Below are 12834 nucleotides of genomic sequence, written 5' to 3' on the forward strand. Positions count from 1 at the left end.
AGTTATTTGCAGTTACTATGTGTTGTGGAATTTGGTATTGAATTGCACAAAGCATTTAAGTTGTCACACATAGATAAATAAATATTTCCAAAAGTTCACCTGAGAATTTAAAATTTTAAGATAATTGAGGAAGGTCCTGTAGAAAATAAATGAAACAATAAATTATCATAAATGAAATTATGAAAAGTTTCTTTAACTATTCGTTCATATCAGCGTTTGAATTCCGTCTGGGGGGAGTCTGCAAGTGCAAGCGCTGGTGCAGCAAAAGCACACGGACCCCATAGATATATTGGGGCTTGCCGCGAGACCTCCGCAGGGATCTTGCGGACAGGAAAGTAGTTCACCATCTACTTTCCTGTCCGCATGATTCGTGCGTGCAGTGAGCAGCAAGCACACGGATTCCATTATGGTCTATGGGGTCCATGTGCTTTTACAGCACAGCGCTTGCAATTGCATTTGTAATCAGTTCGGGGGGTCCACATGCGGCCTTCCCTGGAGGGAATCCAAACGCTGATGTGAACGAGGGGTTAGACTACATCTTGTATCCATGGGCAGCCGAGCACGTCCTATTTTATCACGGTCTGTTAAAATGGATCATAAAACAACGGCAGTGTGAACAGACCCATTGAAACGAATGTGTTTTAAAAATGTCTGCGTGACGTGCTTTCACATTTTATGTTTGTGCGAATAAGGCGTTACTGTTCCACACAAGTGAATGAGATCAGTTTATATATTTGTAGTAATTTTTTAAACTAAGGCCCCATTCAGATCACGTTTTAGCTGATCTGGCTGCAAAAAAAAGGCACAAACAGATAACCATCCATTTATTTAAAAATCTATGTTACAAAGAATAATAGATCCGTTTCTGTCCGGATTTTTAGATGGACGCTGAAACTTAGCATCTATTTGCATCAGTTTTTGCATCTGCTAAACAGATATAAAAAACGTGATCTGAATGGAACCTAAGGCTGAGGCCCCACATTGCGGAAACACAGCTTTTTTATGTTGCAGGTTTTGCTATGTTTTTTTGAGCCAAAGCCATCTATCATCAGCTAAATGAGGTTGTCCAGCATATTTTTTTTTATTAGGCCAGTGGAGATGAAAATAAATAAAATCCCCAAAACCTACTCACCTATCCCTGGTGCTCCGGCATCCCTCCCAGTGCGGTCCGCTCCTGCTGCTCGGCTCTCTTCTTTTCCCAGAAGTCCCTGCCGGCTGTGATGTCCTGGTTCCCTTTCTTTAGGTTGCTGATTGGCCTTAGCAGTCATATGCAGTGGAGACACTCAGGAGCTACAGCACCGAATCACACTGGGAGTCTCCCCGGACGGAATACCAACGCTAATGCAAGCGCTGTGCAGTTAAGCACACGGAGCCCATAGACTATAATGGGCTCCGTGTGCTTGCCGCGCACTGCCCACACAATTCATTCGTGCAGGCAGTGTGCGGCAAGCACACGGAGCCCATTATAGTCTATGGGCTCCATGTGTTTTGCACATGGGAGACACTGGAGAAGTATGTTTTTTTGTTTTGTTTTGTTTTATTGCTCTCACCTACCCCAGCGTATTTATAAAAAAAATAAATTCTAGAACACCCCTTTAACTCACTGTATCCATATTGAGATAATGGCAGGAGGTTTTGTGTGCCTCATACATAATGCTGACATACTTGTGTCCACAAATATCTGTCTTTCTAATCATGTTTGGCCATTCTCTTTATGTTCATTGGAAATGCATTATTTACTTTTGCTGTTTGCATTACCTCATAGGGCGATTTCACTGCAGATCAGCTAACTAAATGATTAACTCAGAGCATGACAGTTGCTGGATTCATTGTACTCTGCTGCTAAGGGTAAAGGTCATTACAGTATGCCGGGCTGATTCATGGAGTGGGGTAATCTGATCCTGGAGTTACTTCATTGATTCCTTATGTATTCATCACACTCACAATATGAAATACATCTTTTATAAAGCCAAAATCATGCAGAGCTTAATAGTACGAGTATACTAAAGTGTATAGTTAGCAGAACTAAAGCCAAGTACTGTCCCATATTATATGTGGATATTAGCATCCGGGAATTACCATTCTCTAAGCCGTTGCTGTAGAATGTGTGATGTACATCCAGGTAAATCATTGAGCATAAAAGTAAAGCAGATATATGCCAAGCTGCATGTACAGAACTCTTGAACAAAGAGGTGAAACTAGATTTTTATACTTAACTGGCACAAGGACTATTTAAGACCAGGGCCCCACATTGCCAAATACGGCGTTTTACATTACCTGCAAAGTGCATGGGATTCAGGCTAATGTCATCCAAACATTGCAGCATTTCCCTCTGGATTTTTCTCTGCAGTTTCAAGAACACTCACATTTCTGAACATCGCAGCATGTCAGTTATACCTGCAGAGGATACCCTAAGGATCTTCCAGGATCTCTCCAGTACATATCGCTTCCCACATACAGATTTTTATAAATACCTGCAGATCAGAGATATCCTTAGACCATCCCTTCTCGCAACCCACTTTTCCTCCCACCTCTCACTTTATGGCCAATCCAGGGAAACCCAAGGGGACTGGATCCTTTCATTGCGCACTTATATGTGGGTCTCCGGGCGTTAAACCTGGGTTCATTCTCAGATGGGAGGCCGATTTAAATCTGCAACTATATCTATCGGACTGTTATACAGGACTTCTCTGGGAAGCTAAAATCATTAAAAATGCAACGTACTGGGAGGGAACCCAGAAACTCATGCTTTGATGATACAGAACCCCTCTCCAACTATCTACATTTATACCAGATTACTCCCCTCTGTGTTGGCGTGACTATGGACTACCTGGCTCTTACTTACACATGTAGAGGGACTGCCCTTCTGCGCATACCTTTTGGCTGGCAGGTTTTTTCGGTTTATCTCCAGTTTAGTTATTTAGTTGATATCCAGATCCTGGAGAAGTAACACCCCACTGACACTCAGGGAGTTGACCAAATTCGATCATGTGATGGAAAGCATGACACACAAACATTAGGATACTCTTAGCAATTCTGTAGTGGACACTGTGTTTATGTTACTTCACATGTTGTACTGTGTTACCACTTTAATGTTGCACTTTGCTGCTCCTTCGTGTTATCTTTTCAGTACCTGGTTCAGCTCATTGTTACACTATTTTCTGTACTGAATGTTTTATATTTATTTGATAACTAAAAATCCTTTAATAAAAATATTAATTAAAAAAAAAAAATCATACCTAAAGAAACGCTGGAGTTTTCCATGTAGACATAATAGGAGCAGAAAAACACTAGAAAAAAAAAACGTGGACTTTCCCACAGCATTTTTTGGCTTTGGCTCACTATGTGGGGCCTTAGGGTAAGTTCATACGGGGTTTTTTGATCCGGAACCAAAAAACGAATGGGCCTGGTCGGGAGGAGGGAGTGTCGGCCTCCTACTCAGGTTCTGATCCAAAAAATCCCGTGTGAACTTACCCTAAAGGAACACTAAACTTAAAATGAATGATAGACAAAAACAAACATTTACAGTGGTACTCCTCATGGTTTATCAGCATTTTCTCTATGGCAGAAATCCTGCAGAGAAAGAAGGGGTTAAACTCTAAGGGGGCTTTCATACTTGCGCCCCTGTCTGTCAGCCATGTTTCCGTCCTAATCCCCAGAGAAACTGGATAGAAACTGAAGAGGGCTTGCCGACGGTTTTCTTTTTAAAGCAAACCGCCGGTGACCGTATGCGGCCTCTCCACCGTGAAACCGTTTTTTTTTTGCGACGGCCACAAAGTTCTGCATGTCCGACTTTGTGTCTGTGCAAAAAAAAAAAAAAAAAAGACTCTGTGGACTTTGTTTCCATTATACCTAAACAGCAACAGAAACAACAATGAAGTCTGGCATCTTGTTAAAATTCACAATAAATACTTTTGTATTAAATTTTATACCACAATTTATAGATGCATCCCAATTAAAGGGGCTCTATCAGCAAAATTATGCTGTACGAGCCCCACATATGCGTGAATAGCCTTTAAAAAGGCTATTCAGGCTCCGCTAATCTTATTTTAAACCCGCCTCCCGTTTTAAAATAAAACTATAAAAACATATATGTAAATCATACCTTAGTGTGCACGCTGGGCGGTCGTACACGATCCGACGTAATCTTCTGGCACTCCTTCCTCTTCTTTCTTCTTCTTTTGGCGACGCCCTGGCTCTTCCCCGGCTTCGTTGTCGTCTTCTTCCGGCGGTTCAAATCTGGTGCATGTGCATTGAGAAAAATGCAGCCGGAGCGTGCACAGTAGCTCCGGAGGGAGCGCTACTGCGCACGTGCCGGATTTGAACCAATAGGATTGGAAGAAGACAGCGATGAAGCCAGAGAAGAGCCGAAGGAAGAAGAAAGAAGAGGAAAGTGTGCCACGACTGCCCAGCGTGCATGCTAAGGTGTGATTTACATATATGTTTTTATAGTTTTATTTTAAAATGGGCGGGGGGTTTAAAATAAGATTAGCGGTGCCTGAATAGCCTATTTAAAGGCTATTCATGCATATGAGGGGCTCATACAGCAAAATTTTGCTGATAGAGCCCCTTTAAGATTAGATGAAAAAGATCAACACAAGATAAAAATCCCTCTAAAAATAAAGTAAGATGTCATGTCTATTATACTTGCATAATTTCTTAATGATACTCAATTATCTTTCACACATTGCTAGTTACTCTTATATCACCATGCCAAATATATCCCTCTAGTAATATTACCATGGAAGCAATCTCCACTACATCTTATGCTACTATAACATCTACACTAGAAATAATTACTATAGGAGAACTTACTGAAAGGTTTAGTCACAGTGGTTTTTATCCCATGTAGTTTGTTATACCTATAGGGAAACCGACAGCAATTCTGTAGGTATAGTTGACAAGGTGGGATTTCTAAAATGGCGATGTTTTTGGAAATCGCAGCATTTCCACTGCGGGTATTTTTCTGCAATGTGTGGATGGAATTTGCTAGAAACCCATCCACTTTGCAGTGACTGTAAAATGCCATGGCCAAACCGTGGTGTCTACACCATGTGGGGCCCCGGCCTAAAACTATTGGGGTCACACGGAGGAAAATGGTGAGGAATTTGGTGTGGAATTTTCAATTCAATGGAATTCAGAACCCATTGAAATCAATGGGAGGCTTTTTTTTTTTTCAGCGTGGAAAATTCCACACCAAATTCCTCCCCACTTTCCTCCGTGTGAGTAGACCCTTGGAAAAACGCAAGTGTTTCCACAAGTAAAATTGACATGCTGTGTTTCTAAGGATGCAACTTTTCTGCAGTGTTTTTATTTTTATTTTTTTTGGACTTTGCTGGTACTGTAAAACGCAATGTTTTTTTTCTGCTGCATGTCCACAATGCAGGGCCTTACCCTAAAGCAGGAAAATTGTAAGCAATAAATATAAATGCACTATAAATGTTGGGCAAATCCTGCAAATATTAGTATACAGGTGTAAAAATGTGGTTTTTCTATTATTCCCGTGTGAAGTTTCTGTGCTGAGAACAAACAATTGTTGGTATGTGGGCTATGATATAATATACAGACATACAGTGTGTATTGTACTAGAGAATGTACTGTACTGTACAGTGTTAGGAATGTCAGGCATGTCACCTGTCACATCTGTCTTATTTCCTCGCAGGTGTTACAATTCAACCTAATGCACATAATGTAGCGCTGTGAAAAGGAACAGTTCACTGCTGTAGATGCATAAGAGTTCTGTTGACTTTTTCCACACACATTTTTGTATCCTATGATATGTAGAAGTATATATATATATATATATATATATAATAATAATAATTAATAATTAATAATATAAGTTTGCAGCCAGGGGTTCAAACTCCTGATGCACAAGGGGGCGATAATCCTACTGTCACAGTTGACCCACTATTCGAGCCAGAGAGGTAGAGTTATGCAAAGGTAAAAATAGGTGAATTCCCCCGAACGGAAATCTGAACGCAGATGTGAACCTAGCCTAAGCCATATTTACTAGCCTGAACACAGCTATTCCTGGCCATGGACTCCTAGCTTATAGTTATCTACAAGTCCCTGCCTCCCTGTGAAATACTGTAACCTCTACGGGACAGTATGGTGCTGGGGGGCAGAGACAACTGATATAGATAGCTATAGTGCTAGGAATCCGTGTCCTGGCATGGCATTCATATTATTCAATACAGCTAACACACAGGACGAGTTTCACGGATGAAACTCGGTTGTGTAAAAGCAGCCTGAACCTTTATTATTAGACAGAAATGCTCCTATTGCAGCATTGGACTATGAAAAGACAGATAAGCAAGGTGTGAAATAGTATAGACTAAACATATATCAGTGCTACTTTCTGGACTTTGTGAAACGCCAGTGTCAATATTGGCATGAATGTGTACATTAGTCTGAGTAAACAGTGTGATGTAGACTTGGATCTAATATTGTTACAAAGATATTTAAGGCAGGACATATGGTGGAGTGGGCTACATTGCATGTTTATATGGTGACTATGTTGCAGAGAATCCTGCTTGTGCCACTGTTGTGCTATGGGACTAACCAGGGAGTGGTCTGTACTATGTGCTGTCAATCCCTGTGGGGAAATCACTGTGCTCACTTGACACTACAGGGAAAACACACTGCTATCATCTCTGGCTGGCTTCATGCTTTGGGGCAGCACATAACATCTACCTGGCTAAAGTTGGAAATAGCGAGCTGAATCGCAGCCTGCCAGTGACTGCTGCAGCACTGCTGAATCACAGATCTGCATTGACGTAGACTGTGAAATTACCCCGAATGCCTTATCTTTACAAGCTGGATTTGTATGTGGTCTCTCCTCATAGAAGCAGGTGCGGTTACTGTTGATAAAACAAGTTTTTGCCAATGTGGAAACTGCTGGGATGTGTGACATAGGAGACGGATAAGGCACTGCTGCTTTGTATTCGAAAAGCAGCTATTATACTAGAAGTGGTTGTCACCCTAGGATATCCTCTCAAAGGGCTGTACACTATTTTTAACAGAGGACGGCAAGTAACAGAATATATTTTTTCTTTTTCCAACTTAAAATGTTTTATTCAAGACATTTGGATTTTTTGCTAAGAAGCTTACAATTAAACGACTTGGCATACGATCTATAGTCTCCTTGGTGAAGTGTCACATCCCATGCAAACAGCATGAGAAAGGAGGCTGGTTCGGGAAGTTTTAGGGCTAAGAGAAACTCTCAGGGTTCCCTGTCTACTGCTGTCAGCTGGATAAACTTCTCCTCCTTGTCTCGGAGAACCAAAAAGTTATTTCGCAGTGATGGAGAGCTTTCTTCAGGCAGGAGGAAAACTGAGGATGAGCCTGGGTCTTGGGAATTTCAAAGACGCAGCAGAAAAGGTAATTCATTAAAAAATAGGAAAATGATCGAACCGATTTGTGAGATTTTTGCATTTCTTTGAATGTCACCTTGGTCTCTTTGATGACATTTGAGGTTACTAGACTAGAGGGCCACTATGCAGTACTGGGAACACTTTGCTGGTTTGTGTGATTTATTATTTGATGTACAGCAGTATAGGATAGTGTCACTGCACTCTATGGTGCTCTATTATTTATCTCATTTTCAGGACAGACTACAATTACTGTTATTACATATTTGTGTTATATATTATAATAATAATAATAATAATTAATGAAAAAATATTATTAGTGTTGTCAAAAGAAGCAGTTTGCTGAGCCTAGTGTCCTCTGTGTATAAGGGCCGCTATGTAAAATACAGAATACCAGTTCAGGAAAATGTATCTATTGCCATGTAATGTATCCAAGGGATTACCCAGGATTGGAAAACATGGCTTTCTTTCAGAAAGAGCTCCATTTACATTGATGAAATGGCCCCTTCAAATAATGTGATGTCATTGCCCGAGAAGAGGAAATGGAGCTCTCTCCAAAAAAATAGACATTTTTTCTAATCCTAGATTGGAAATGATTGCCATATTTATGAGTGGAGTGCTTAGCAGAGCAGAGAATGGGGCTGCAGACTGAGGCATCAGAAAGCTCATCCAATGGGTTCAGCACAGGACGGCATTTTGCAGTTTGTTGTATATGTAATGCAGTAAATGCAGCTTTCATAGAACTGTCTAAAATTTAGGTCAAGAAATAAATACAAAACTGCTTTTTAGCCCATCAAGCATGCACCAGAAATGGTTTCAGACATGTTTATAGTCTTTAAATAGTATAAGCTATGGTGGAGCTATTGAACAGGCGGACTGTATTGGCGAACTGTAGCAATATGAAGCACATAAGGTTATTAATTTGGTAACCCCACGTACCTCACATACTAAGCAACCCATGTACCACAAATTGCATACCTCATGTTTCTCATTTTATCCTCATTGGTGTTCAGCTTGAACCTCCGCCTAACAGCAGACCTAGGTGACTCAATCTTTATGATGCATTCAGAAGCAAAATGGAAAAAAGCTGTTGCATTTCTTACAGATAAAACAAATTTAGTTAATGTTTCTCCTTAAAGGAGTTTTACCATCTAAGGGTAAGTTCACACAGGGTGTTTTTGGTCAGGATTTTGAGGCCGTATCCGCCTCAAAATCCTGACCAAAAAGACGGCTCTCATTGAAATCAATTGGAGCCAGTCAGTTCTTTTTTCTGGGAGTCGTTTCTTCCGGCTCCCAGAAAAAAAAGAAGCGACATGCTCATTCTTCAGACTGATTCGCCTGAAGACACTCCCGACTAGGCCCATTCATTGGGCCTAATCCGGAGCGGAGTGCACGACTGGATGCCTGTGCAGTGTATCGGCATTCAGTAGCAGCTACTTGCGGCCTCTCCCTCCTCTCTCTTGCTGAACCTGGCCTTGAGAAGGATCACCATACTTATGAAGATCAGATAATTTGTACATGCTTGTAGAGAGGCTCCGTGTTATCTGTGTGTTTGCAATTAGCTGAAAGATTGTCCTGCCTGCCAGCAAGAGCAATGAGTGACGTCATTGTCCTATAGGTTCGTGGTTATAGCAACGCTGTGTAAACAATGGGAGGAATAAGGTCACATAGCAGGCAAACAAAGCAGCATTTCTAAAGCAATATATTTAGGAAAAGTCTTCAATTTACATAAGCCACCAGCGTAGATAGGATCCTTGAGATGGGACAACAACCTTAATAGTGAGATTCATACCATATTTCAGATAAAAATCATTTAGTTAAGCAAATTCTTTTTGTTTTACAAATGGACTTATAATAAATAAATTATGAAATGCAATATCAAAATGATCATGTATTGTAACTATCCTGGGCCAAAGTGCTTGTTATCAACTTACCTGAGCGTTATTTAGTTTCCTAAGCTTTGACTCACACTTTATCTGAGTGTTACGCCTATACTTTTCTATGTGGTTAGGCATTGACTACCAGATACTGTGTCTAGAGTAAATAAATAGCACATGCTCTTATACTGTAACCCCACAGCTGATCAAGCTTACTATTTTTATCATTATGATGCTCAAAATAATCTCAGATTCAACATCTGCTAAAGGCCTGTCTTGTAAGGTAAACAGGACAGCTCTTAAGTGATTGTTACAATGCACTTAATCGTTTAAGTGTTAAGAGTTTAGAAGCTAGTGAAATTGCCTGCAGCGACACGTGCAAACATTTAGCATAGAAGGCGAAACAGAGTAGCGGTCATATTGCCACTACATGTAAGCGGTGTAGCCCATTACAAAAAGGGTTTGGTAATAGATGCATCTGTCACCTGGTGTATGAGGGTGTCCTGTGCGCCCTCTGCAACAAAAGGCACTGAATGGCACATGGTTAGTGGGGGATTGTTGCTTGGTTTTCTGCTGGGGCCCAAGAGCTTTGGCGTTCACAAGACGGAAGAATCAGCTTGGTAGTAGTCAGAATTATTATCTTGAAGATTCAGTCAGAAATTTTAGGTGGAGAACTTCATTCTGCTACAACATATCTATTATTCTGGACCTGAATATATATATATATATATATATATATATATATACTGTATATATATCATTTTCAAGTAGCATATTTGCAATAACAAAAGGTAACTTTGCTTTGTTTGTCAGTAGATATAAAGCACTGAATAATGGTTAAGCTTTCTGACCTGCAGCTTTTGTAGAAGGATATGTGAATTTAGAATTCTAGCAAAATCTGAACATTTGTTCAATAATAAAAATAATATGTTGAAACTGTTTATGGCACAACTTAAAAAGTAACAAATTCAGACCTACAATTTATTTAAATATATTGTAATTTGCTAAACATAGAATCTCTGAGGTTTCCAAAACCGCTCATGGTGAACATTGAAAGCTTTGCCTCGCTAAGTTGAATTCATCTGTGTATGTGGCTTTGAACTATTGGCAAGTGTATAAAGACAAGTTCAGCAAGGCCTTTCCACTTCATTCACCTTTCAAAATGGACATGAATAATGGGCGCCGCACAATGAAAAGTCATCACATTAAGGTTGCTGCTCTTTAATATTGATATATGTTATTAAACTCTTAAAGGGACACTCCAGTGCATTTGTTTTTTTAGCTACAGCTAGGCTGAAACTATGTTGTGTTATAGGACAGTGACCACACTAGCAAATCTACAACAGAATGGCTGAAAAAGCAATACCATGGTTGAAAAGGTTAAAATACATTGCGTTGTATTGTTTCCTAGCACCAGATCCCACCATCACAAGTGCGCAGTATGAATCTCTATACTGTTCCCATCACCAGTAAGATCACCTTTAATACTGACATGCCGGTGATACATTGCTGATATAGCATCAGCACTTCTGGCTCATGCATTTTCATGGATATGGAGATATATATTGAATACAGTGACAAATACTGTAGTATTATAGCAGGGTCTGGTATTGGTATAAAACAATGTGATCATTTTGTAAACATAAGGAGAAAGGTTCGGTTGCTAAAAGGTATTTACTACCTTTCCCAGATTATAAATCCCTGGGCGTGTAGTGCGTAAGTCGTAGAGGATGCTTATATACATAATATGCAAAGCCCAAGGCATCGGCCACTTGTTTGCCTACAGTATTTGGTAGCTTATTTTGTAGGATGTGTATTTTTCAAATGGCCTGTATTTAGATTCTTGTATCTTTCCGCTTGCCTTGTAGTCATTACAAAGCATTGTCCATGTAAATAGTAGGCTAGATGTCTCAGTAAATCATTGCACTGAGGTAGTTAGGTGTGTCAGTAGGTAATATTCAGCTGATAAGGTTTTATAGAGAGTTGATGGTTTTGGTTGACTCCTAGATACAGTGTGGATATAGGAATCTTGGTGATTTAATGTATGTTATGTTTACTACTAATCTGTACACATTATAAGTAGCAGTGCGTGGCGAGGAGAGGTATGCTCTCTCTATAGGTCTTGCAAAATCTATAGTGGGAGAGAGATTGTAATGCACTTCTACAGATCTGCTTCTTATCACAGATACTATTTTGCTATATTTTTTTTGGGTGGGGGAGCTGAAATGGAATATTTTTTTTCTGTTTATCCACCAGAAGAATTTCAGTATTGCACCACTACAAGATTAATTATTTTGAGAAAGATAATGAAGAATGTGAGTGAAGCCACATGGCCGAATCCAGGACACTTTAAAAATGTCCCCGAATATAAACTAACCACAGGGTGTTCTGGTGCGGCCACCCTATTGCACTGCCTACTACTGCTGGCATGGACATGGTAGGGATCTCTCTCTGCCTGGCTTCTCTTTTATTACAAAGCTTGTGAAGACAGTGGCTTAGTATTAGCTCTTATTTGATTTCTCATGTAATATTTCCTTTCATTAATTTTGCCTCAGGAGAAACTTTAATCCATAATTTTGGAAATCCATCTGAGTTGCGACTATAAAATGTCCTTAAGATCTTTCTAGTCTTCTCAAGCATCTCCAACACAGTCATTTATAGTGAAATACAGGATGTCAATACATTACACTGAAACTTCTAGGAGCGATCCAGCATTTCCTGACTAGACGTCACACCTGAACACACATTTCTTCCATGACTGTCCTGTCCTGAATGCTTTTAGTTAATATTGATCTCAATTGTTTGCTGCACTTTGAAGAAGTTTGCCTTTACTGGGCAGAGCTCCAGTTCATAAAAATAACCTCATCTGCTTAACAACATCTTTTATCTAGAACAATAACTGAAGTTTATGCCAGAATTCAACATTTATATACTAGAAATGTAATAAAATATCAGCCTTTTCATAGGATGTGCCATACATTCGATTCAATACAAGCAATCCAGGTCATCTAGCTCATATAAAGCACCACTTACTTTTTATGTAAAGCTGGCCATAGACATTAAGGGCCCATTCACATGGTGGAGTTTGGAGAGGGTTTGAGGCAATGGGACTTAATGGAGATTTATGAAAACTGGCCTTATAAACCCATGGCAGTAGCAGATTCCTCAGGATAGGAACAAAGGATTGAGTAGGTTGAAATCCAACTTGCCCAATCCTTCTTTTTCTCAATATTTGCCATTTGGGACTTAATACACATTAGCTAGCTGACCTACACATGCATACGCACCTTAAATTTTGGTTGGAAATAAAGGCAATGTGAACTTACCCTTTTTTTCGGCCAGACACAAGGTCGGACATGCAGGACTGACCACCAGGTAGCTGTCCACTGTCCAGTTTGGCAGTGAGCGTGGAAAACCGTCGGAATGACACTGTAAGGATTGGAGTCAGGGGCAGACAGTGCAAAGTGACACAGCTGGGAAAGCAACACTGTGCAACTAATGACAAAAGGGGTCGCAGGCCCTGCAGCTATAACTATGCTGTAATATCTGAGATGAGGCAGACCCATGCACTTCCTAATTGAAGT

The 12834-nt window shown here is 40.1% G+C and overlaps 1 protein-coding gene across 7 annotated transcripts in view; it reads left to right on the forward strand.

Moving 5' to 3' along the window:
- The window catches only part of NHSL1 (NHS like 1), a 170402-nt gene that overhangs the window by 72109 nt on the left and 85459 nt on the right, over positions 1-12834 (forward strand). For 2 of the 7 annotated variants that reach the window (XM_075267917.1, XM_075267922.1), the window contains exon 1: positions 6496-7383. The exons of the other annotated variants lie outside the window; for them this stretch is intronic. In XM_075267917.1, the coding sequence (XP_075124018.1) occupies positions 7179-7383 (205 nt within the window). In that variant the 5' untranslated portion in view covers positions 6496-7178. Of the gene's footprint in view, positions 1-6495; positions 7384-12834 lie in introns of those variants that run through there. 7 annotated transcript variants of the gene reach the window in all.

This window comes from Leptodactylus fuscus, chromosome 3 (assembly GCF_031893055.1).
Source record: "Leptodactylus fuscus isolate aLepFus1 chromosome 3, aLepFus1.hap2, whole genome shotgun sequence".
Lineage (NCBI taxonomy): Eukaryota > Metazoa > Chordata > Amphibia > Anura > Leptodactylidae > Leptodactylus > Leptodactylus fuscus.